Here is a 21,850-nt window from a genome sequence, read left to right as displayed (position 1 = left end):
TAGTGCCTAATTCGGATCACGAGGTCAGGAGATGGAGACCATCCTGGCTAACACGGTGAAACCCCGTCTCTACTAAAAATACAAAAAGTTAGCCGGGCGTGGTGGCGGGCGCCTGTAATCCCAGCTACTCGGGAGGCTGAGGCAGGAGAATGGCATGAACCCGGGAGGTGGAGCTTGCAGTGAGCCGAGATCGCACCACTGCACTCCAGCCTGGGTGACATAACAAGACTCCGTCTCAAAACAAAAGCAAACAAACAAACAAACAAAAAAATCATAGTGCCTAATTTCAGAACCTGTGGTGTCGGGTGCCTGTGCTCCTGTGTGGGAAGGCTCCTTCTAGCCAGGAAGCCCTGGTGGCAGTGGCGGCTCAGCTGACTCCAGGCCAGGGGCACACAGTGAGAACTGTGTTAGGGGCCTCTGGCGTGCCTTTGGAGTTTGCTCTCATTCTGCCCTTGGTGGCTGTGACCCCGGCTGAGCTCCTGCAGCCCAGCTGGGCGTGTGTCCCCTGCTGGAAGAGGCCAGGGTGGCAGGTGGCATTGCAGTGTCTCACACCTCCCTCCTTGGGTAGTAGCTTACTGTGGAGCACAGCCCCATTCCACACCCCAGCTCCCAAGGGGACACCCCCTGATAGCCCTGCATGGCCCAGGCCAGCTGGGGGGATTCTGGGGGCACTCCCACTGTCCCAGGTGGAAGAGCCAGGCTGGGCACAGGGCTTGCCCTTTCTCCAAGGAGGTGGCAGAGGCCTCACAGCCACTGGTACTGTTCCTGAGCCTTTGACACTGAATGTGGGCTGTGGCTTTGCAAGAAGATGGCCAGCCCAGGAGACTGGCCATGGGGCAGCTGCTGTGTCTGCCCTGTGGTTTTTTGCTGGGAGGAGTCTGTCCCTGGACACTCAGGTGGTTTTCAGAGGCCTCTACCCAGCCTGCCCCTCCCGCATGTCTTTGGGGGATCTGTGAAGCGTGGCCCCCCTCCTCCCTGGTACTCTCACTGCTCCCGGAGCCCCTCCCCAGGGCCTTCGGGGTCTGGCTGCTGCTGGCTTCTGTGCCGGGAGGCCAGGTACACAATCGTCTGGACAGGCTCTGGGGCCGCCGTGCACCTGCTGGCCGCTGCTCCTTTCCTAGCAAGGGTGGAGCCCCTGGTGGCTAACAGCAGAGAAGCCTGCTCAGTGCTCCTGGGTGTGTGGGGTGATACAGGGTCTCTGTAGGGAAGGTGAATGCGTGGCTCCCACCGCGGGGAGTGCTGGCAGTGTGCCTATCGGATGGGGTGTAGGGCAGAAACATACAGCATACAAGCAGCAGCGCCCAGGCTGGCCGCGGGGTGAGCCAACTCAGCCATGGTGCTGGCAGCCCCCACACTGTGTGCTCGCTGCCAGCCTGGCCTGTGCCATTGCCCAGTGAGGTGGTGGCCTTGCCCTTCCTCGAGGAAGCAGGCACAGATGGCTGGGGTTTTCTGCCTGGGTCCTGTGGTGTGCAGGTCACAGAGCTGGGCTCACTCCTGGGCCTGTGTCCTGCTGCTCTCTGCCATCATCTTACCTCTGTCCTCAATGGGATCAGCCCCCGAGTCCAGCTCCACCCTAAACCCCCGGGGTTTCCGAGGCAGAGACCTAGGAATGTCCTCGGTGTTTTAGGAAAGCGACCCAGGCGGTTTCCCTTCTGGGAAGCCCGGGGGCTGTTTGCTCCATGCGGTACCTGGGACCCAGTGGGCGCTCAGCAGTTGGCTTCCCGAAGCCAGGCCTGAGCTGGCTGGACCCTGGGGGTGTGGAGTCCTGGGGAGAGGGGCCGACGGGGCTCAGAAAGGAAGGCCGTGAGTGACCGAGCAGGAAGCACTGAGCTTCCCGCACGTAGCATGAGTGCTGGGCGAAGGAGGCTGAGATGAGGGGCAGGGCTGCGTCCAGTGCCCGCCAGCACCCCGCAGTGCCAGCGCAGCCTCTGACTTGCCCGGGCCCAGCTGCGAGGTGTTAGGGCGGGCGGGTGCGGGCGAAGTGGCCATGCTCTGCCTGACTCACCCTGTGCTCTTCTTGAATCCCTCAGGGAATGTCAGTTCAATTCTGAGGGGAATCTTAGCCTGCAGCTGCCGGGGACCAGCTGACACTTCCTAGTAGTTTAAAGGGACAGCTCCATGTAAAACTCTCACCTGCTGCCTTACCTTTTTGCTTTATGGAAGAGTTTCTCTAGCTGAGGCTGAATCAGGTGGATTATGCTTTGTAGGGGTCAGGGGTGGCGGAGCAGGGCGCCCCGCAATGCCACGTGACCTTGTCTCTCCCCTTGCCCTCCCTGCTCTTGGCCTTGCAGGACGCCAACAAGGAGAGCAGCAAGGCCTCCAAGCCACACAAGGTGACCAAGGAGCACCGGGAGCGGCCCCGCAAAGACTCCGAGAGCAAGAGCTCCTCCAAGGAGCTGGAGCGTGAGCAGGCCAAAAGCTCCAAGGACACCTCGCGGAAGCTGGGCGAGGGCCGGCTGCCCAAGGAGGAGAAGGCGCCACCGCCCAAGGCTGCCTTCAAGGAACCCAAGATGGCCCTGAAAGAGACCAAGCTGGAAAGCACGTCCCCCAAGGGTGGGCCCCCACCCCCACCCCCACCCCCACCCCGGGCTTCCAGCAAGCGGCCGGCCACCGCCGACTCGCCAAAGCCCAGCGCCAAGAAGCAGAAGAAGAGCAGCTCGAAGGGGTCCCGGAGTGCTCCAGGCACCTCGCCCCGCTCCTCCTCCTCCTCCTCCTTCTCGGACAAGAAGCCGGCCAAGGACAAGAGCAGCACCAGAGGGGAGAAGGTGAAGGCCGAGAGTGAGCCCCGGGAGGCCAAAAAGGCCCTGGAGGTGGAGGAGTCCAACTCAGAGGACGAGGCCTCCTTCAAGTCCGAGGTGAGTGAGTGCTGGGGGCAGGGCAGCCAGGTGCAGGCCGTGTGGTGGGACCCGCCTCCCTTCTGCAACAGTGGAAGGAGGTGGGATCTGAGCCAGGACCTCAGGTCTCACCAGCTGCTCCTCCCACTGGCTCCTCCCACCTGGGGCCTCCACGCCTCACTAGGCTTCGGTTTCCCTGTCTGTCAGGTGATAAAGTCTGCCTCGTGAGGAGTCCCTCCTCGCCTCCTCGGTGGCATTTGTGGGTGATTCTGGTAAAGCATGATGGTGTGGTCCTGAGGTTCTGAGCTCCCCTCCTCCAACAGCCCCCTGCACGGGCCCGGGTCTTGGCCGCTCTGGTGCCAGTGGGCAAGCGTGTCTCATGGTTGCTCTGACCATGGCGCGGTCAGCCCGGCCTGGAGCTCTGCCAATAGGGCATCTGGGAGACTCACCCTTGTCTGGAGGTTAATGATGAGGGCTTCAGACAGCCCCTAGCCATGAGGAGCAACAGGGCCGTGCCCGGCTCCCTATTTAGGTGGCTGGTGGGGTCAAGAGCATCCCTCCTGCCCACACCCATCGCACACAGCTGTGACTTGGGGATACTCACATCTGGCCCCACCAGTGTCTGAGCTTGGAACGAGGACCCCTGTCAGGGACCGGCCTTGTCACCATGAGAGGCTGCTGGCTTGTCCCACAGCACAGCGTCCGGACATTCTCAGAGGACTGCATCAGACATGACTTGAGCCGCAAGAGCTGGTAGCCACCTCATGGTCTTGTGGCCAGACCCTGTTTGGGGCCTGGGACGGCGGTGGTGTCTTCCAGCGCTATTATCTGGCACTTGGCATTTAGACAACAGACACTGGGCCAGGTGAAAATGAATGAATGGATGGATGAGGGTTGGGCCATTTACCTCTATTGCCAGCCCCAGCCCTCAGGGGCCTTTTGTGGGTCCGGCTTGCCCTCAAGGAAGCTTTGCCTTTGGGTTGCTGAGGCTTTGAAAAGCCGCTGGGGCTTTGAACGCAGGTCCCAGCCACAAAGCCCGAGGGGGTTATGTGGGCAGCGCTCATTGCCCCCAGGGCCCTCATGGAGGTGGTGGGGCTGGCTGGGGGTGACGGTCCAGCCTCTGGGTAACAGTGCATCCTGGCTCATAGACACATAGGCTGGCAAGGCTGAGTGCCCGGTGCTCCCATGGCTTGGCAGTGGCTGAAGACGGCACCATCTGCTATGACCCTGAGGCGGTGGGGGGGCCGGTGCCACCTTCCAGAAGTCCCGGGCCATCTCAGTAGCCCTCCCAGCTGTGGGAGGGCCTGGTGGTGCCTGCTGGGCACCGAGCCTGACCCCTTCTCTGCCTGTGCAGCAACCACAGCCCTGGGCAGGCGCTTGTCCCCTCCCTTCTACCCCAGGGTTGGGGATAGGTACTGAGTGACATGCAGTCCCAGGCCAGGCATCTCCAGGCGAGGCCTTCTGGTACCTGGGGCTGGGTGTGGGTGTGCAGCACGCTGGGCAGCGGCAAGGCAGCTCCACGGCCCGCTCCACTCCGCTCTGCTCACCCGGCCTGGCCCCCGGCAGTGAGTGAGTTGGCTCCTGGCTCCCGCCACCAGTGTTGTGAAACAGCTGGAATATTTTGTGGGGAGCTTCCTGCCACCTCGGACGCCGCTGCTTAGAGTGGCTGGGTGGCCTTGAGGCTGGAGTTGCTGGAGGAGGCTTTGGGACTTCCTCCTGGCCGAAGAAGAGCGCCCCGCGTGCTGAGAGGCTGTTGAGCAATGCGGCTTAGCGCCCCGAGGTCTGTGCGGGAGTGAGACCCAGGCCCCAACAGCACAGAGTCCCTGACGCCTCTTGAGCAATGCGGCTTAGCGCCCCGAGGTCTGTGCGGGAGTGACACCCAGGCCCCAACAGCACAGAGTCCCTGACGCCTCTTGAGCAATGCGGCTTAGCGCCCCGAGGTCTGTGCGGGAGTGAGACCCAGGCCCCAACAGCACAGAGTCCCTGACGCCTCTTGAGCAATGCGGCTTAGCGCCCCGAGGTCTGTGCGGGAGTGACACCCAGGCCCCAACAGCACAGAGTCCCTGACGCCTCTTGAGCAATGCGGCTTAGCGCCCCGAGGTCTGTGCGGGAGTGAGACCCAGGCCCCAACAGCACAGAGTCCCTGACGCCTCTTGAGCAATGCGGCTTAGCGCCCCGAGGTCTGTGCGGGAGTGAGACCCAGGCCCCAACAGCACAGAGTCCCTGACGCCTCTTGAGCAATGCGGCTTAGCGCCCCGAGGTCTGTGCGGGAGTGAGACCCAGGCCCCAACAGCACAGAGTCCCTGACGCCTCTTGAGCAATGCGGCTTAGCGCCCCGAGGTCTGTGCGGGAGTGACACCCAGGCCCCAACAGCACAGAGTCCCTGACGCCTCTTGAGCAATGCGGCTTAGCGCCCCGAGGTCTGTGCGGGAGTGAGACCCAGGCCCCAACAGCACAGAGTCCCTGACGCCTCTTGAGCAATGCGGCTTAGCGCCCCGAGGTCTGTGCGGGAGTGACACCCAGGCCCCAACAGCACAGAGTCCCTGACGCCTCTTGAGCAATGCGGCTTAGCGCCCCGAGGTCTGTGCGGGAGTGAGACCCAGGCCCCAACAGCACAGAGTCCCTGACGCCTCTTGAGCAATGCGGCTTAGCGCCCCGAGGTCTGTGCGGGAGTGAGACCCAGGCCCCAACAGCACAGAGTCCCTGACGCCTCTTGAGCAATGCGGCTTAGCGCCCCGAGGTCTGTGCGGGAGTGAGACCCAGGCCCCAACAGCACAGAGTCCCTGACGCCTCTTGAGCAATGCGGCTTAGCGCCCCGAGGTCTGTGCGGGAGTGAGACCCAGGCCCCAACAGCACAGAGTCCCTGACGCCTCTTGAGCAATGCGGCTTAGCGCCCCGAGGTCTGTGCGGGAGTGAGACCCAGGCCCCAACAGCACAGAGTCCCTGACGCCTCTTGAGCAATGCGGCTTAGCGCCCCGAGGTCTGTGCGGGAGTGAGACCCAGGCCCCAACAGCACAGAGTCCCTGACGCCTCTTGAGCAATGCGGCTTAGCGCCCCGAGGTCTGTGCGGGAGTGAGACCCAGGCCCCAACAGCACAGAGTCCCTGACGCCTCTTGAGCAATGCGGCTTAGCGCCCCGAGGTCTGTGCGGGAGTGAGACCCAGGCCCCAACAGCACAGAGTCCCTGACGCCTCTTGAGCAATGCGGCTTAGCGCCCCGAGGTCTGTGCGGGAGTGAGACCCAGGCCCCAACAGCACAGAGTCCCTGACGCCTCTTGAGCAATGCGGCTTAGCGCCCCGAGGTCTGTGCGGGAGTGAGACCCAGGCCCCAACAGCACAGAGTCCCTGACGCCTCTTGAGCAATGCGGCTTAGCGCCCCGAGGTCTGTGCGGGAGTGAGACCCAGGCCCCGACAGCACAGAGTCCCTGACGCCTCTTGAGCAATGCGGCTTAGCGCCCCGAGGTCTGTGCGGGAGTGAGACCCAGGCCCCAACAGCACAGAGTCCCTGACGCCTCTTGAGCAATGCGGCTTAGCGCCCCGAGGTCTGTGCGGGAGTGAGACCCAGGCCCCGACAGCACAGAGTCCCTGACGCCTCTTGAGCAATGCGGCTTAGCGCCCCGAGGTCTGTGCGGGAGTGAGACCCAGGCCCCAACAGCACAGAGTCCCTGACGCCTCTTGAGCAATGCGGCTTAGCGCCCCGAGGTCTGTGCGGGAGTGAGACCCAGGCCCCAACAGCACAGAGTCCCTGACGCCTCTTGAGCAATGCGGCTTAGCGCCCCGAGGTCTGTGCGGGAGTGAGACCCAGGCCCCAACAGCACAGAGTCCCTGACGCCTCTTGAGCAATGCGGCTTAGCGCCCCGAGGTCTGTGCGGGAGTGAGACCCAGGCCCCAACAGCACAGAGTCCCTGACGCCTCTTGAGCAATGCGGCTTAGCGCCCCGAGGTCTGTGCGGGAGTGAGACCCAGGCCCCAACAGCACAGAGTCCCTGACGCCTCTTGAGCAATGCGGCTTAGCGCCCCGAGGTCTGTGCGGGAGTGAGACCCAGGCCCCAACAGCACAGAGTCCCTGACGCCTCTTGAGCAATGCGGCTTAGCGCCCCGAGGTCTGTGCGGGAGTGAGACCCAGGCCCCAACAGCACAGAGTCCCTGACGCCTCTTGAGCAATGCGGCTTAGCGCCCCGAGGTCTGTGCGGGAGTGAGACCCAGGCCCCGACAGCACAGAGTCCCTGACGCCTCTTGAGCAATGCGGCTTAGCGCCCCGAGGTCTGTGCGGGAGTGACACCCAGGCCCCAACAGCACAGAGTCCCTGACGCCTCTTGAGCAATGCGGCTTAGCGCCCCGAGGTCTGTGCGGGAGTGAGACCCAGGCCCCGACAGCACAGAGTCCCTGACGCCTCTTGAGCAATGCGGCTTAGCGCCCCGAGGTCTGTGCGGGAGTGACACCCAGGCCCCAACAGCACAGAGTCCCTGACGCCTCTTGAGCAATGCGGCTTAGCGCCCCGAGGTCTGTGCGGGAGTGAGACCCAGGCCCCAACAGCACAGAGTCCCTGACGCCTCTTGAGCAATGCGGCTTAGCGCCCCGAGGTCTGTGCGGGAGTGAGACCCAGGCCCCAACAGCACAGAGTCCCTGACGCCTCTTGAGCAATGCGGCTTAGCGCCCCGAGGTCTGTGCGGGAGTGAGACCCAGGCCCCAACAGCACAGAGTCCCTGACGCCTCTTGAGCAATGCGGCTTAGCGCCCCGAGGTCTGTGCGGGAGTGAGACCCAGGCCCCAACAGCACAGAGTCCCTGACGCCTCTTGAGCAATGCGGCTTAGCGCCCCGAGGTCTGTGCGGGAGTGAGACCCAGGCCCCAACAGCACAGAGTCCCTGACGCCTCTTGAGCAATGCGGCTTAGCGCCCCGAGGTCTGTGCGGGAGTGAGACCCAGGCCCCAACAGCACAGAGTCCCTGACGCCTCTTGAGCAATGCGGCTTAGCGCCCCGAGGTCTGTGCGGGAGTGAGACCCAGGCCCCAACAGCACAGAGTCCCTGACGCCTCTTGAGCAATGCGGCTTAGCGCCCCGAGGTCTGTGCGGGAGTGAGACCCAGGCCCCAACAGCACAGAGTCCCTGACGCCTCTTGAGCAATGCGGCTTAGCGCCCCGAGGTCTGTGCGGGAGTGAGACCCAGGCCCCGACAGCACAGAGTCCCTGACGCCTCTTGAGCAATGCGGCTTAGCGCCCCGAGGTCTGTGCGGGAGTGAGACCCAGGCCCCAACAGCACAGAGTCCCTGACGCCTCTTGAGCAATGCGGCTTAGCGCCCCGAGGTCTGTGCGGGAGTGAGACCCAGGCCCCGACAGCACAGAGTCCCTGACGCCTCTTGAGCAATGCGGCTTAGCGCCCCGAGGTCTGTGCGGGAGTGACACCCAGGCCCCAACAGCACAGAGTCCCTGACGCCTCTTGAGCAATGCGGCTTAGCGCCCCGAGGTCTGTGCGGGAGTGAGACCCAGGCCCCAACAGCACAGAGTCCCTGACGCCTCTTGAGCAATGCGGCTTAGCGCCCCGAGGTCTGTGCGGGAGTGAGACCCAGGCCCCAACAGCACAGAGTCCCTGACGCCTCTTGAGCAATGCGGCTTAGCGCCCCGAGGTCTGTGCGGGAGTGAGACCCAGGCCCCAACAGCACAGAGTCCCTGACGCCTCTTGAGCAATGCGGCTTAGCACCCCGAGGTCTGTGCGGGAGTGAGACCCAGGCCCCAACAGCACAGAGTCCCTGACGCCTCTTGAGCAATGCGGCTTAGCGCCCCGAGGTCTGTGCGGGAGTGAGACCCAGGCCCCGACAGCACAGAGTCCCTGACGCCTCTTGAGCAATGCGGCTTAGCGCCCCGAGGTCTGTGCGGGAGTGAGACCCAGGCCCCAACAGCACAGAGTCCCTGACGCCTCTTGAGCAATGCGGCTTAGCGCCCCGAGGTCTGTGCGGGAGTGAGACCCAGGCCCCGACAGCACAGAGTCCCTGACGCCTCTTGAGCAATGCGGCTTAGCGCCCCGAGGTCTGTGCGGGAGTGAGACCCAGGCCCCGACAGCACAGAGTCCCTGACGCCTCTTGAGCAATGCGGCTTAGCGCCCCGAGGTCTGTGCGGGAGTGACACCCAGGCCCCGACAGCACAGAGTCCCTGACGCCTCTTGAGCAATGCGGCTTAGCGCCCCGAGGTCTGTGCGGGAGTGAGACCCAGGCCCCAACAGCACAGAGTCCCTGACGCCTCTTGAGCAATGCGGCTTAGCGCCCCGAGGTCTGTGCGGGAGTGACACCCAGGCCCCAACAGCACAGAGTCCCTGACGCCTCTTGAGCAATGCGGCTTAGCGCCCCGAGGTCTGTGCGGGAGTGAGACCCAGGCCCCAACAGCACAGAGTCCCTGACGCCTCTTGAGCAATGCGGCTTAGCGCCCCGAGGTCTGTGCGGGAGTGAGACCCAGGCCCCAACAGCACAGAGTCCCTGACGCCTCTTGAGCAATGCGGCTTAGCGCCCCGAGGTCTGTGCGGGAGTGACACCCAGGCCCCAACAGCACAGAGTCCCTGACGCCTCTTGAGCAATGCGGCTTAGCGCCCCGAGGTCTGTGCGGGAGTGAGACCCAGGCCCCAACAGCACAGAGTCCCTGACGCCTCTTGAGCAATGCGGCTTAGCGCCCCGAGGTCTGTGCGGGAGTGAGACCCAGGCCCCAACAGCACAGAGTCCCTGACGCCTCTTGAGCAATGCGGCTTAGCGCCCCGAGGTCTGTGCGGGAGTGAGACCCAGGCCCCAACAGCACAGAGTCCCTGACGCCTCTTGAGCAATGCGGCTTAGCGCCCCGAGGTCTGTGCGGGAGTGAGACCCAGGCCCCAACAGCACAGAGTCCCTGACGCCTCTTGAGCAATGCGGCTTAGCGCCCCGAGGTCTGTGCGGGAGTGACACCCAGGCCCCAACAGCACAGAGTCCCTGACGCCTCTTGAGCAATGCGGCTTAGCGCCCCGAGGTCTGTGCGGGAGTGAGACCCAGGCCCCAACAGCACAGAGTCCCTGACGCCTCTTGAGCAATGCGGCTTAGCGCCCCGAGGTCTGTGCGGGAGTGAGACCCAGGCCCCAACAGCACAGAGTCCCTGACGCCTCTTGAGCAATGCGGCTTAGCGCCCCGAGGTCTGTGCGGGAGTGAGACCCAGGCCCCAACAGCACAGAGTCCCTGACGCCTCTTGAGCAATGCGGCTTAGCGCCCCGAGGTCTGTGCGGGAGTGAGACCCAGGCCCCAACAGCACAGAGTCCCTGACGCCTCTTGAGCAATGCGGCTTAGCGCCCCGAGGTCTGTGCGGGAGTGAGACCCAGGCCCCAACAGCACAGAGTCCCTGACGCCTCTTGAGCAATGCGGCTTAGCGCCCCGAGGTCTGTGCGGGAGTGAGACCCAGGCCCCAACAGCACAGAGTCCCTGACGCCTCTTGAGCAATGCGGCTTAGCGCCCCGAGGTCTGTGCGGGAGTGACACCCAGGCCCCAACAGCACAGAGTCCCTGACGCCTCTTGAGCAATGCGGCTTAGCGCCCCGAGGTCTGTGCGGGAGTGAGACCCAGGCCCCAACAGCACAGAGTCCCTGACGCCTCTTGAGCAATGCGGCTTAGCGCCCCGAGGTCTGTGCGGGAGTGAGACCCAGGCCCCAACAGCACAGAGTCCCTGACGCCTCTTGAGCAATGCGGCTTAGCGCCCCGAGGTCTGTGCGGGAGTGAGACCCAGGCCCCAACAGCACAGAGTCCCTGACGCCTCTTGAGCAATGCGGCTTAGCGCCCCGAGGTCTGTGCGGGAGTGACACCCAGGCCCCAACAGCACAGAGTCCCTGACGCCTCTTGAGCAATGCGGCTTAGCGCCCCGAGGTCTGTGCGGGAGTGAGACCCAGGCCCCAACAGCACAGAGTCCCTGACGCCTCTTGAGCAATGCGGCTTAGCGCCCCGAGGTCTGTGCGGGAGTGAGACCCAGGCCCCAACAGCACAGAGTCCCTGACGCCTCTTGAGCAATGCGGCTTAGCGCCCCGAGGTCTGTGCGGGAGTGAGACCCAGGCCCCAACAGCACAGAGTCCCTGACGCCTCTTGAGCAATGCGGCTTAGCGCCCCGAGGTCTGTGCGGGAGTGAGACCCAGGCCCCAACAGCACAGAGTCCCTGACGCCTCTTGAGCAATGCGGCTTAGCGCCCCGAGGTCTGTGCGGGAGTGACACCCAGGCCCCAACAGCACAGAGTCCCTGACGCCTCTTGAGCAATGCGGCTTAGCGCCCCGAGGTCTGTGCGGGAGTGAGACCCAGGCCCCAACAGCACAGAGTCCCTGACGCCTCTTGAGCAATGCGGCTTAGCGCCCCGAGGTCTGTGCGGGAGTGAGACCCAGGCCCCAACAGCACAGAGTCCCTGACGCCTCTTGAGCAATGCGGCTTAGCGCCCCGAGGTCTGTGCGGGAGTGAGACCCAGGCCCCAACAGCACAGAGTCCCTGACGCCTCTTGAGCAATGCGGCTTAGCGCCCCGAGGTCTGTGCGGGAGTGACACCCAGGCCCCAACAGCACAGAGTCCCTGACGCCTCTTGAGCAATGCGGCTTAGCGCCCCGAGGTCTGTGCGGGAGTGAGACCCAGGCCCCAACAGCACAGAGTCCCTGACGCCTCTTGAGCAATGCGGCTTAGCGCCCCGAGGTCTGTGCGGGAGTGAGACCCAGGCCCCAACAGCACAGAGTCCCTGACACCTCTTCCCCCGGGGGCTTCACCGAAGCCCAGGCTGCTATGGTGAAGAAGCACATCGGCCTTCCAGACCACTGGCCCCTTGGCTTCCCCTTGGCCATCTTGGGCTGCTCCTCCCCAGAGGCTGTGTGTGGCTGTGCTACCAGAACCGGCCATCGGAGGAATCTGCACCAACTGGGGTCTGGCCCACGCCCACCCTCGTAGGGCAACTCTTTGGGCCGAGTCCCCGGGCCGAGCTCCCACGTCCTCCAGCTGCTGCCTTGGGGTCTCCCTGGCCCTTGGGGATCTGGAGTCAGTCGTGGACCCAGTCTGCTCCGCCCTCCCTCTGAGCCCCGGGCCTGCTCCGGTGGCCCTTCTGATCACACCACCTTAGGGCTCTTCTGGCTGAGACCATTTCCGGATTCTTTTCCTCCCTGCCCCTTGGATTTGGGCGGAAGGAAAGGGGATGCGTGTGGCTGACTGGCTTTCCTCTGTCTGGCACGGCGCCAGGACAGGCTCGGGGGCCTCTCGGGGCTCAGCATCCTCTCTGCTTCCATCCCTGCTGACCTTGCGCAGCCTCCTTTGGCCGCCTGAACTGCCCCCTCTCCACCCTTAGTGAGAAAGTGCATGGGATATGGGGCCAGGACCTTGGATACTTCTCCAGTCCACCTCCCTCCAGGTTGGTGCCCACCCCTCTGCCGCAGGGATTCCATCCGGAGGTCAAGGGAGGACTAGCCTTGGCCTCGGTGTGCAGGCAGCTGGCGGTGCTGGGAAAACTGAGGCTGACATAGGACGGCCTTGTTCTGAGTAGCAAGGCCTGCTGGTTAGAAGGCTGGGGTTAAATAGGCCATCTCTCGGTCACCTCTTACTCACCCCCGGCCCCCAAGAACAGAAGTCCAGGCTGTGCATCACCCAGCTCCAGGCAGGCCCAGCCAGGGGTCCTGGACGCTCTGGGGTATGTGTTCGGGACTCAGGTAGCCTGAGTGGGCAGTGACTGATGGGCACCACGGCAGGCTTTCCCAGTGATGATTCATCAGGGAGCGCCATGTGTTGGTGGGAAGGGGCGCTGGCAGGGGCTGGTTTGAGGGGCAGGAGGGGGCTGGGTTGGGCTGCAGGAAACCCTTGGGAAGTCCCTCTTCCCTCTCAGGCACGGGTGAGTCTGGACCTGCTGCTTGGGGAGGCCTTGGGCTTTCGTGGGGCCCCTTCTGCAGGGTGGAGGCTGTCTCCTCCACATGCTAGGGGAGGGGCCGGGGGCTCCCAGGCACTCAAGGTCCTGAGTCCCACCAGCTCAGTACTCCGTTCACGGCTTCCCTTGCATGGCTGGCGGCTGCAGCGGCCCCTGCCAGAATCCAGCAGACCAGCTGCCTCCTCCTGATGGAGGGAGGACCCTGGAGGGAACTGGTCTGAGGGGCTCAAGCCACCTAGTTCCACCAGACGGGCCCCCGAGGTGAGGGGGCTGCCCTGGGCCCGCCATGTCCTCTGGCACACCCCTTGGGATGAGCTCATTGGCAGAAATGTGGGCCCAGAACAATGGGCCCCTCCCCGTGCAGGTGTCTGCAGTGCCTGCCTCCCGTCCACCCAGGAGCTACACCTCTGCCCCATACGCGCCTGCCCTGCACTGTCACCCTCTGTCCTGGCATCGCACCCCTTGTGTCCTTGTTGTGGCTTTTACTGCCCCCTGGTGGCTGAGCCTGGAAGGACAGCTGCAGGAGGAGGAGGCGGGGGGGCCGGGCTTGCCCATGGTTTCTGTCCCCTGTGCACGCACGCTCTTCAGTGTCTTGGGCAGCTGGCGGTAGGAGCAGCGAATGGGTGGGGATACAGAGCTCTCTGCCACCCCTGAGCCCTGGACAGCACTGGGTCAGAACAAGAAGTGTCCACACCCAGCTTTCCTGTTCCAGACATTTTTGCGACACCAGTCAATGCCTGCCCTCTTGGACGAAGGCAAGGCCCACCCACCTGTGGGACTTCAAGCCCCTGCCCCAGCCTCCCTCCCAGTACCCTGTGCACCTGCCTGGGTAGACAGGAGAGCCCACGTGGTCCACACGGTCTCCTGGCGCTACCGGAAACCCAGACATCCACGGGTGTCCTAGGGCTGGCACGGGAGGCTATAGGCTGCGCATGGCCTGGCCGCTGGCTCCTTAGTGGGTTCTCAGCGGCACACGTGGATACCCTTGGGACCCTAGGGGTGTCTGGGGGAGACCCACTCAGCGTAGCTGCTGCCAGGGGGCCCCCTTTGTCTCTGCTGAAAGGTGACAGCTCTCCCTTTCTCCCCTCCCTGCCCATCCCACCATTGGGTGAAGTCTGCCCAGTCAAGCCCGTCCAACTCCAGCTCCAGCTCAGACTCCAGCTCAGACTCAGACTTCGAGCCATCTCAGAACCACAGTCAAGGTGTGTATGGAGAGCAGCTGGGGGGCACGGATGGGGCCCGGGAGGGCCCGGAGCTCAGGCCACATGGGCATTCCTCAGCGTCCACTGCCTGCACAGGCTGGGCCCTGCAGATCTGTACATGGAGGGTTTTGGTGGCCTGGGGGAGTCTATATTTAAAAGCAAAGCAGGAACAAGTCACCAGACCTCCAGTCAGGCCCGGGGCACTGTTCCTTGTGGTGGCTGTTGGCATGCACCCTGTGCCTGGAGCCAGGCTGGTGAGGGGCTTCTGGTGAGGGCCCTGCCCATGGCCAGAACTCTCCCTGTGCTGCTGGGGACCATGGACGGACGGCGTCACCTCCTCCGCCCATCCCACCCGCTCCCCAGGGCCAGCGAGGCGCTGGCTGCCTGTGGACGGCCGGGGTCTCCTGCTGCCGGAGTGTTTGGAGTGCCCTCTCCCTCTCCAGGCAGGCCACCCTGAGTAGGGGCGGCTTTTTGGGGAAAGGACATAGGCCCATTGGCTGCACCAGCCTGCCCCAGAGTGGGGAGGGCCCTGGGGACCAGGCAGCCTGCAGGACACAGTGGGAGAGCTGCCCTGAGCCCCCGGCCCCAGTCCAGACCCCAGCACCCACTCCCAGGCAAAAAGCGTTTCCACTCCTGGATTGGAACAAGAGCCTCCTTCCCCCTTGGCCTGGAATCCTTTGCAGGGGGGCTGGGGGAGAGGAGTGTGCGGGGTTGTGGAGGGAGTCTGGCCTGGAATTCAGCCGTGCAGTTGCCGAGGGGGCTGGGGGATGGGGCCCTTGAAGCCCACACTCGCTCCAAGTGTTCTTATCTGCCGGGAAGGGAGGGGGACCTACTGAAGCGGGATCATGTGACTAAGGTAATTGAGGGCTTTGTGTCCCTCTGTTGCCTTGGTAACAGGAATATAAACCAAGATGCCGTCTGTAGGGGACTGGAACCGTGTGCCTCTGGAGAAAGGGGAGGACGGTGGACTGGGAGCAGCAGAGGGGATTACCGAGGGGGTGGGCAGGCCGGCGTAGGGTGCAGGAAGAGAGATCTGTGACCCCAGGCCCAGCTTCCCAGCCGGGCTGTGGCTCCCTCGCCCTCCCTGGGCTCTCGGCAGAGCTTCTGATCTCTGTGCCCCGAGCAGAGGAGGGGTTCTCCTCCGGCTGCAGCAATGGAGGGGCCCTGCGCGCCCACTGCCGGCCAGGCCCCTGAGGCCTGCGAGCAGGGCCAGGAAGGTAGGGAGGGGTGGGGGAGCCAGGGCGTTCTAGGGGAAGCAGGTGGCTGCCGGTGTGGGGGCAGTTCTTAGAGATGGGCACAGGGACCCCCAGGTGGGCGGGCGTGTGCATTTGGGGGTCACCAGTGTCAAGAAGCTCTGCGTGGCCTCATGGGCGAGGGGCCCTGGAGGCTCAGTGGAGCCCTGCCCTTGTCTCCCCTCCCTCCCTGCCCCGCCTCCCCAGGACCCCTGCGCTCCATGGTGGAGGACCTGCAGTCCGAGGAGTCCGACGAGGACGACTCTTCGTCAGGCGAGGAGGCTGCCGGCAAGACCAACCCGGGGAGGGACTCCAGGTGACGGCCCGGTGGGAGCCAGGGGGCGGAGGCGGCCACCCGGGGCGACTCCGGCTGGGTCTGCAGTGATTGTGGGGCTGCAGGTGGGGTTGGGACTGGAGGGTCCCCTGGGAGGGCCAAAGCAGGGATCCATCCCCAGGCGGCCCCAGTCCAGCCTGGGCCTTGGGGTGGGCCTGGGGCTGTGTGTCCTCTCCTGGTCCCTGAGGCTGAGGGCCTCAAGGGCTGCCCCCATCTGGGGCCTTGGGTGGCATCCCTCCTCGTGGTCGCTGGCAGGTGTGGGCTATCTGGCAGGGAGGGGTGCAGGAGGGAGCCCAGGCTGGAGGTGGGGGGAGGGGAGCAGGCCTGTTTCTCTGCTCTTGGGCCAGGAGACTCCCAGTCCTTTCCCACTTGCCTTACATGGGGCGAGGATCCATGGAGAGCCCCGTCCTGGGGCAGTGGACACCCAGTGTGGGAGCAGCTTTGGCTGCCTGTGGCCTTTTCCCCGGGAGGCACAGGGGTGCCGAGGCACATCCTTGGGATATGCAGGACCCTTGGCGTGACCCCACCTGGGAGAGCTCCATGCGCTCGGCCTCCAACCCAGCGACAGTGGAGAACGTGCCGGCCTTGGCCCCGGGCACACAGGCTTCAGCGGGCGGGGGTCCAGGCTTTTCCAAAGCTGTAGCAGAGCCGGCAGTCAGCCCCTCCTCCCGTGAGGCTGAGGCCTCCAGGCCTCAGTGGCTCCTATTGGAGACAGGGCTGGTTATCAGCCTGCACCCAGCAAGGTGCATGGGAGCCTCACAGACGCCTGCAGGTGTGTTGTTCACTAAAGCCACCTTCACGCAAGCTGGGCAGCAGGTTCTGCTTGGTCCCCCGTGTGCAGCGTGCCAGGCCAGCAGGCACATGGCGGGATTCCCACCCACCGCAGACAGAGCAGGAGCAGTGGCTCACTGCGGGGGAGCCGCTGGTGGGAGGTCCGGGCCCACGACTCCGACAGGGACTTAGACTCTAGACACGAGGAGGGCTGTGGCGTCCCTGGGACAGGACCTGGAAGCAGGCTTCCGCCTCGTTTGGTGACATTCAGGGTGGATTCTGCTTGCGCCAAGAGCCGTGAGCGCAGAGAGGCTGACGGAGGGTTCGGTTCTAGAGGGGCTGGCAGGCACGGCACAGGGACCGAGCCACACGCGAAGCGCCTTTCGATTCCTCCCGGAACGTTTGTGTGGGCCCTGGGTGAGGGCTTGCCGGCCTTGTCCCTGCGTTGCCGGGGCAGGGAGCGCACAGGCCGCACTGTCGGAGCTTCTGCACACCCTGGTCTGCTGCCTGGGAAGCCCAGTCTGCAGCGGTGCCCAGCCGTCATCCCAGTCACCTGTGGGATGCGGGGCAGAGGCCGGCAGGAGCGCAGGCAGGGGCGTCGCCTGGGCAACGTGAGCCAGACCTGGAGCTGCCAGAGCCGGGAGGCAGCTGCAGAGAGTGGCCCCAGCCTGAGGCCACTGAGGGGCAAGTTTAAGAGATGAACGGAGCCTGCGCCGGGGCAGGAGCGGGCCAGGAACAGGGACAATGGCTGTGCTGCCCACCGGGGAGTCCAGTATGCTCGAGCCGCTTCTGGCACCTCCTTGTTCACTAGGAGGCCTGGGGTTTGCTGTGTTTTAAACGTGTTGTGAAGTGATGGTTGTCAGGGGCCCCTCTCACTGGATCAAGCCCAAAATATCCCTGGCAGAGCGGGACCCCAGGCACGCAGAGTGAGAGAAAAATGGGCCCAGGCTCTGTGTGTGGTCATAGCAGCCTCCTTTCACAGATGGGGAAACTGAGGCAGAGGTCAAAGACCTGCCCCCCAGGGTAGGGGAGGTTGAGAGCTTGGACCTCTCCCCACCACCAGATACCCCTGTTTAGGGCCACACCCTCTAGGGTCAGGGGGCCGATGTAAGTGATGGAGGCCTGCTGTCCAGAGCAAACCAGGGTCAGGCGGCCACGGGAGCATCAGAGGGACGGGCGGCCATGGAAGCCCTAGGGCAGTGCTGGGAGAAGAGGGCAGGTTTTCAGCAGGCAGCTCCTCCTCCCCTTGTTAAAGCCACAGAACCAAGTCAGAGGACCACAGCCCAGCAAGGCCCATTGGCTGGGGGGCTCTGTGTCCCGGGTATCCCGGGCCACTCTTGGCCTGCTCGGGCAGCCCCCAAAGGGCCTCTGGGTGGCCTGGTTTTCTTGGGGTTCTTTCCTCTTGGGGGCCACACACAGTATTTTTAAGTTGAGGTTCCTGCGCAGAGGTGAATGGAGCTGTTGGGGGTGTGTGGGCTCAGGCACCGACTCCGTGCGGGGCAGAGGCTTGAGCCTGGGGGTGGGGTGGGGGCGGTGGTGGCGGCAGGGGCCTGATGCGCCCCCGTGTGTCGGTTCAGGTTGAGCTTCAGCGACAGCGAGAGTGACAACAGCGCCGACTCCTCCCTGCCCAGCCGTGAGCCCCCACCCCCCCAGAAGCCACCCCCGCCCAACAGCAAGGTGAGCCTGGGGCCTGCAGGCAGGGGGTGCACCAGAGGCCGGGCTTAGCCCTGGGCCGGGCTGTCCTAGGAGGGTTTGTGGGGCCTTCGGGGCTGGGGAGGGTGTGGGCCACAGCTCAGCAGAGACCTGGGTTCCCTGCAGGTGTCAGGCCGGAGGAGCCCCGAGTCCTGCAGCAAGCCTGAGAAGATCCTCAAGAAGGGCACCTACGACAAGGTGGGGGGGGCACCTACGACAAGGCGGGGGGGCTACGGAAGGGTGGGTGGTGGGAGTTGCAGCCAGTGGAGGACCCCAGAGCCCCCCAACACCCCACAGTTGGACTCTTCCTGGGCAGGAGCAGGGACAGTCCTTCCTCCCCTCCCGGTGTGGCCTTGGAGCTGAGGGGCTGCCCCTGCAGCCTTGGGCCTTCCTTGGGGTGGACGTGGCTACCTCTGTCCTGTGCTGGGATGGACTGGGTCATGGGTGGGGCTGGGCATGGGAGCAGGAAGGGTCCAGGGCCCCCACACGCTGCTGAGACCTGCCCCCCCTCCCCAGGCCTACACGGATGAGCTGGTGGAGCTACACCGGAGGCTGATGGCGCTGCGGGAGCGCAACGTGCTGCAGCAGGTATCGCCCCCCTGAGGGTCCTGCCCGGCCGAGGTCGGGGTGCCTGTGAGGAGTGTGGGCTGCGGGGGCCCCTGGTGCTGCCCCAGGAGCCCCTACCTCTCTTGGGGAACAGGGCAACCCCACCCTTGGCCTCCTGCCCCTGAAGCCACCTGCCACCACCTTACAGATTGTGAATCTGATCGAGGAGACTGGCCACTTCAACGTCACCAACACCACCTTCGACTTCGACCTCTTCTCCCTGGACGAGACCACCGTGCGCAAACTGCAGAGCTGCCTGGAGGCCGTGGCCACATGACCCTGGGCCGCGTGCTGGGCCCCCACCGCCGGGGTCCTGGGAGGCTGCAGCCGGGCCTCGCCTGCCCTCCTCTCCCGTCTCGCCTGCCCGCAGCACTGCCTTAGCGACAGCCCTGTCCTCGCCCGCACGGCCCGCTGCACTTTCCTCGGCGGCTCCCTGCCCACTCTCCCCGCTCCATCGCCAGGAGCCCTGGGGCCGGGCTGGGCCACACGCGAGCCGCCCCCCCGGGCTCTCTGGGCTCCCCTCAGAGAGCGGCTGGTGTTGAAGGCAGCTCTGGGCAGAGACAGGGCCGGGGGCCCCTCGCCCAGCCTTGGGACCAGCCCCCACTGCTCGGCGGGCTGTGCGGCGTCGCTGCCCCAGCCTTTCTGAGCAGCGGATCGACGGCTGGGGGGCATCTCCAGCCTCCCGAATGGTTCAGAACACACCCTCCGCCCACCCTGGACCTCAGAAGGCCCTGCCTGTGTGTCTGCGTCGTCCTCCGTGTAGACCTAGCGCCGGCTCCTCCCCGGCTCGCGCTGCGCTGGGGTCCGTGCTGTATAGTTTTCTCTATTATATATGTGTGTGCACTGTCTGGTCAAGAGCAGTGTCCATGTGCGTTTCTGTGGCAGCAGTGCACGTGGGGTGGGTGGGGGGTGCGTACGGTGGGGCTTGTAGGTTAAGATGTCTCCGCGGTGTTGTTGTGGGGCTGGAGGCCGAGCCAGGCACGGCAGCTGGCCCTCTCCAGGCGCATGGAGGAATTCTCCCTTTGCCGTTCCAAGGATGCCGCCGCCTCCTACCGGGGCTCCCGGGGGGTCGGCCAACACTACAAAGGGCAGCGAGTCCTCAGGGCGCCCGGGAGCCACCAGTCTGCTCTCGGGCTCTACCCAGACTAGCGCCAACAGTCTCCGCGGACAGACTCGCATCAGCCGCCCTGGGGCTCGGCCTCCTCCCATAGGCTCCTCTTCCTCTCTTTCATTCAAGTCTTCAAACTTTGAAAAAAAATATGAGCTTTTGCCAAATAAGACGGGATAGTTTATGGAGTTTTCTGAGGCGCATTGAACTCTGGTCAGCCCCTCGAGCGTGGGCTCGGCCATCAGCAGGCCCGGTGGGTTGGCCGGGCTGGCCCTCCCAGGCTGCCTTTCTCTCTGGTCGCGGCCTGGCCCGCCCCGGCCTCCACCGCCGCAATTCATGCTGGTGCCGCGCCCGCAGCCCCACTCCTGGTATGCCTGAGATTCTCCAGGGGCCAAGCCGGTCCTCCTTCCCGGCCCACTCTTCCAGGGCCAGGACGCTCCCGCGGAGCCAGCCCATCATGGCTGGGGGTCCCAGGGGCTGGAGGCCTGCCTGGTTAGCCTCTGTTTCCCAGACATTGACTCGAGGCGCCTCCAGTCCTCTCAACCCCCTGACTTTCAAGTCCTTTCAAGTCCTTGTGCCCTGACCAAGTTATGAGGAAAAGAGGGCTGAGGGCCTGGAGGTGGGCTCGCACCCCCTCGAACCCACCTAGATGTCTCCTCCTCCCCACCCTATGAGTTCAGACTTGGGGGGCTCCATCTGTCCCTCCCTGAGGTCCCTCATCTTGTCCCTGCTCTGATTCTGTCAGCAGATCCTGAACACTCCTTGGTGGGGACCCATGCCTCCAAGGCTGCCCCCAATGCCAGCTGTCCTGGGGAAACTCCCCAGAACTCTCGGGGAAAGGCCCGAGAACCTTAGGAGGAAGCCTCCGGGACTCCTCGCCACCTGCTCTGTTTCTCTCCCGGCCCCAATGCCTTCAGGTATCAGGAAGAGGGCAGGCCCCTGTGCCCCCTCTCCCCTTCCCAGGGCGGCCAACAATACTCCACCATGGGGCGCTTCCTTTCTTCTCTGGAAACTAAGACATTGGACTGAAGGAACTGGCCTGAGGGGGGCTGACCGGGGGCCCGTGCTGCTGGGTGCTCTACGCACAAGAGGCCGCCGGGGTCACGGACAGGAACCTCAGCCCAGGGTGCTGGCCTTTCTCCTTCGCAAGAGTCCCCCAAAATCCACACAGCGACTCGAGCAGCCTTCCACTCAGCCAGAGGAGGGTCGGGCTCCCCCGCCTGCTCTCGGTGGTGGCGTCTGGCCCTTCCTGCCGTTTCCAAGGCCTCCGGAAGCACCAACCCAGTTCTCAGTTACCTCCTCTGGCCGGAAGGCCTCACGTTGTCCTCCAGAGCTGCTCTGGGCCCAGGGCTGGCTCCGTGACCACCTGATGGACGTGCTGGGCAGCATGGGCTCCAAAGGCAGCATCCCCAGCTGTTCTCCCACCCCACCCCAGCTGCCCGGCGGCTGGGCCCATGAGGGCTCTGGGGACACTTCCATAGGAAGGGGCCTGGCACTTTGTGATTGCCACGTGTTTCGTGTTAAGCCGCCTGCCCCCAGTGCAAATCTCTGTGTTTTGCTCTCTCCTGAACAAAAACGTAAACCGACGCCGGAAAGCAAATGGTATCGAATACCTTTCTTGCCCATAAGGGTTTTTACAAAGAATGTGTCTCACTAGGAACTAGGACACTCATCGGCCCGAGACCAATGCCTGGATAAAAGGAATAAGGAGAATCGTGTTTGTAACGAGTTACAGGATTGTTTCTTTCCTGGATTTTAAACTTTTGTTAAATTGTGAAATTATGGAGGAGTTTTATAGAAAAAAAAAAGTGAAATAAAGTCAGATGGGAAAGCAGACGCATGCACCTGCCTGGTTCCTCCTGTCCAGTCAGTGGGCAGGCGTGCGAGGTAGCCTGGGGCCCTCTGCCCCGACTACCTGTCCCAGTGCCCCCAGATCAGTGACCAAAACAGGGAAGGAGGGTTGGGACCAAGCCTGGTGGGGGTGGGGAGTGTGAGCAAGGCTGGAGACGATGCTACCAGCAATTCAAGAAGGCAGAGAATTCGGCTCACATCCTGCTTCTGATGCTGTGCTCTCTACTTGGAAGCAGACAGCAAGGTTTGGGTTGAGAAGAAAACTTGGTTTCATAAGGTGGATGCATGGATGATGGATGAACAGATGGGTGGGTGAGTGGATGGGTGGTTTGATGGATGAGTGGATGATT

The 21,850-nt window shown here is 64.0% G+C and overlaps 1 protein-coding gene and 1 pseudogene across 4 annotated transcripts in view; both read left to right on the top strand.

Annotated features, from left to right (window-relative positions):
• MLLT1 (MLLT1 super elongation complex subunit) overlaps positions 1–21,483 on the top strand; it is a 76,620-nt gene extending 55,137 nt beyond the window's left edge. For all 4 annotated transcript variants that reach the window (XM_063801065.1, XM_016934804.4, XM_016934803.3 and 1 more), the window contains 7 exons: positions 2,292–2,855; positions 13,819–13,906; positions 15,346–15,454; positions 17,821–17,920; positions 18,062–18,133; positions 18,452–18,523; positions 18,690–21,483. In XM_063801065.1, coding sequence (XP_063657135.1) covers positions 2,292–2,855; positions 13,819–13,906; positions 15,346–15,454; positions 17,821–17,920; positions 18,062–18,133; positions 18,452–18,523; positions 18,690–18,818 — 1,134 coding nt within the window. In that variant the 3' untranslated portion in view covers positions 18,819–21,483. The remainder of the gene's footprint in view (positions 1–2,291; positions 2,856–13,818; positions 13,907–15,345; positions 15,455–17,820; positions 17,921–18,061; positions 18,134–18,451; positions 18,524–18,689) is intronic.
• On the top strand, positions 19,479–21,483 carry LOC100613808 (uncharacterized; annotated as a pseudogene).
• Positions 21,484–21,850: the final 367 nt, after the last annotated feature.

Source organism: Pan troglodytes, chromosome 20 (assembly GCF_028858775.2).
Source record: "Pan troglodytes isolate AG18354 chromosome 20, NHGRI_mPanTro3-v2.0_pri, whole genome shotgun sequence".
Classification (NCBI taxonomy): domain Eukaryota; kingdom Metazoa; phylum Chordata; class Mammalia; order Primates; family Hominidae; genus Pan; species Pan troglodytes.
This window is presented reverse-complemented; position numbering and strand designations above follow the sequence as displayed.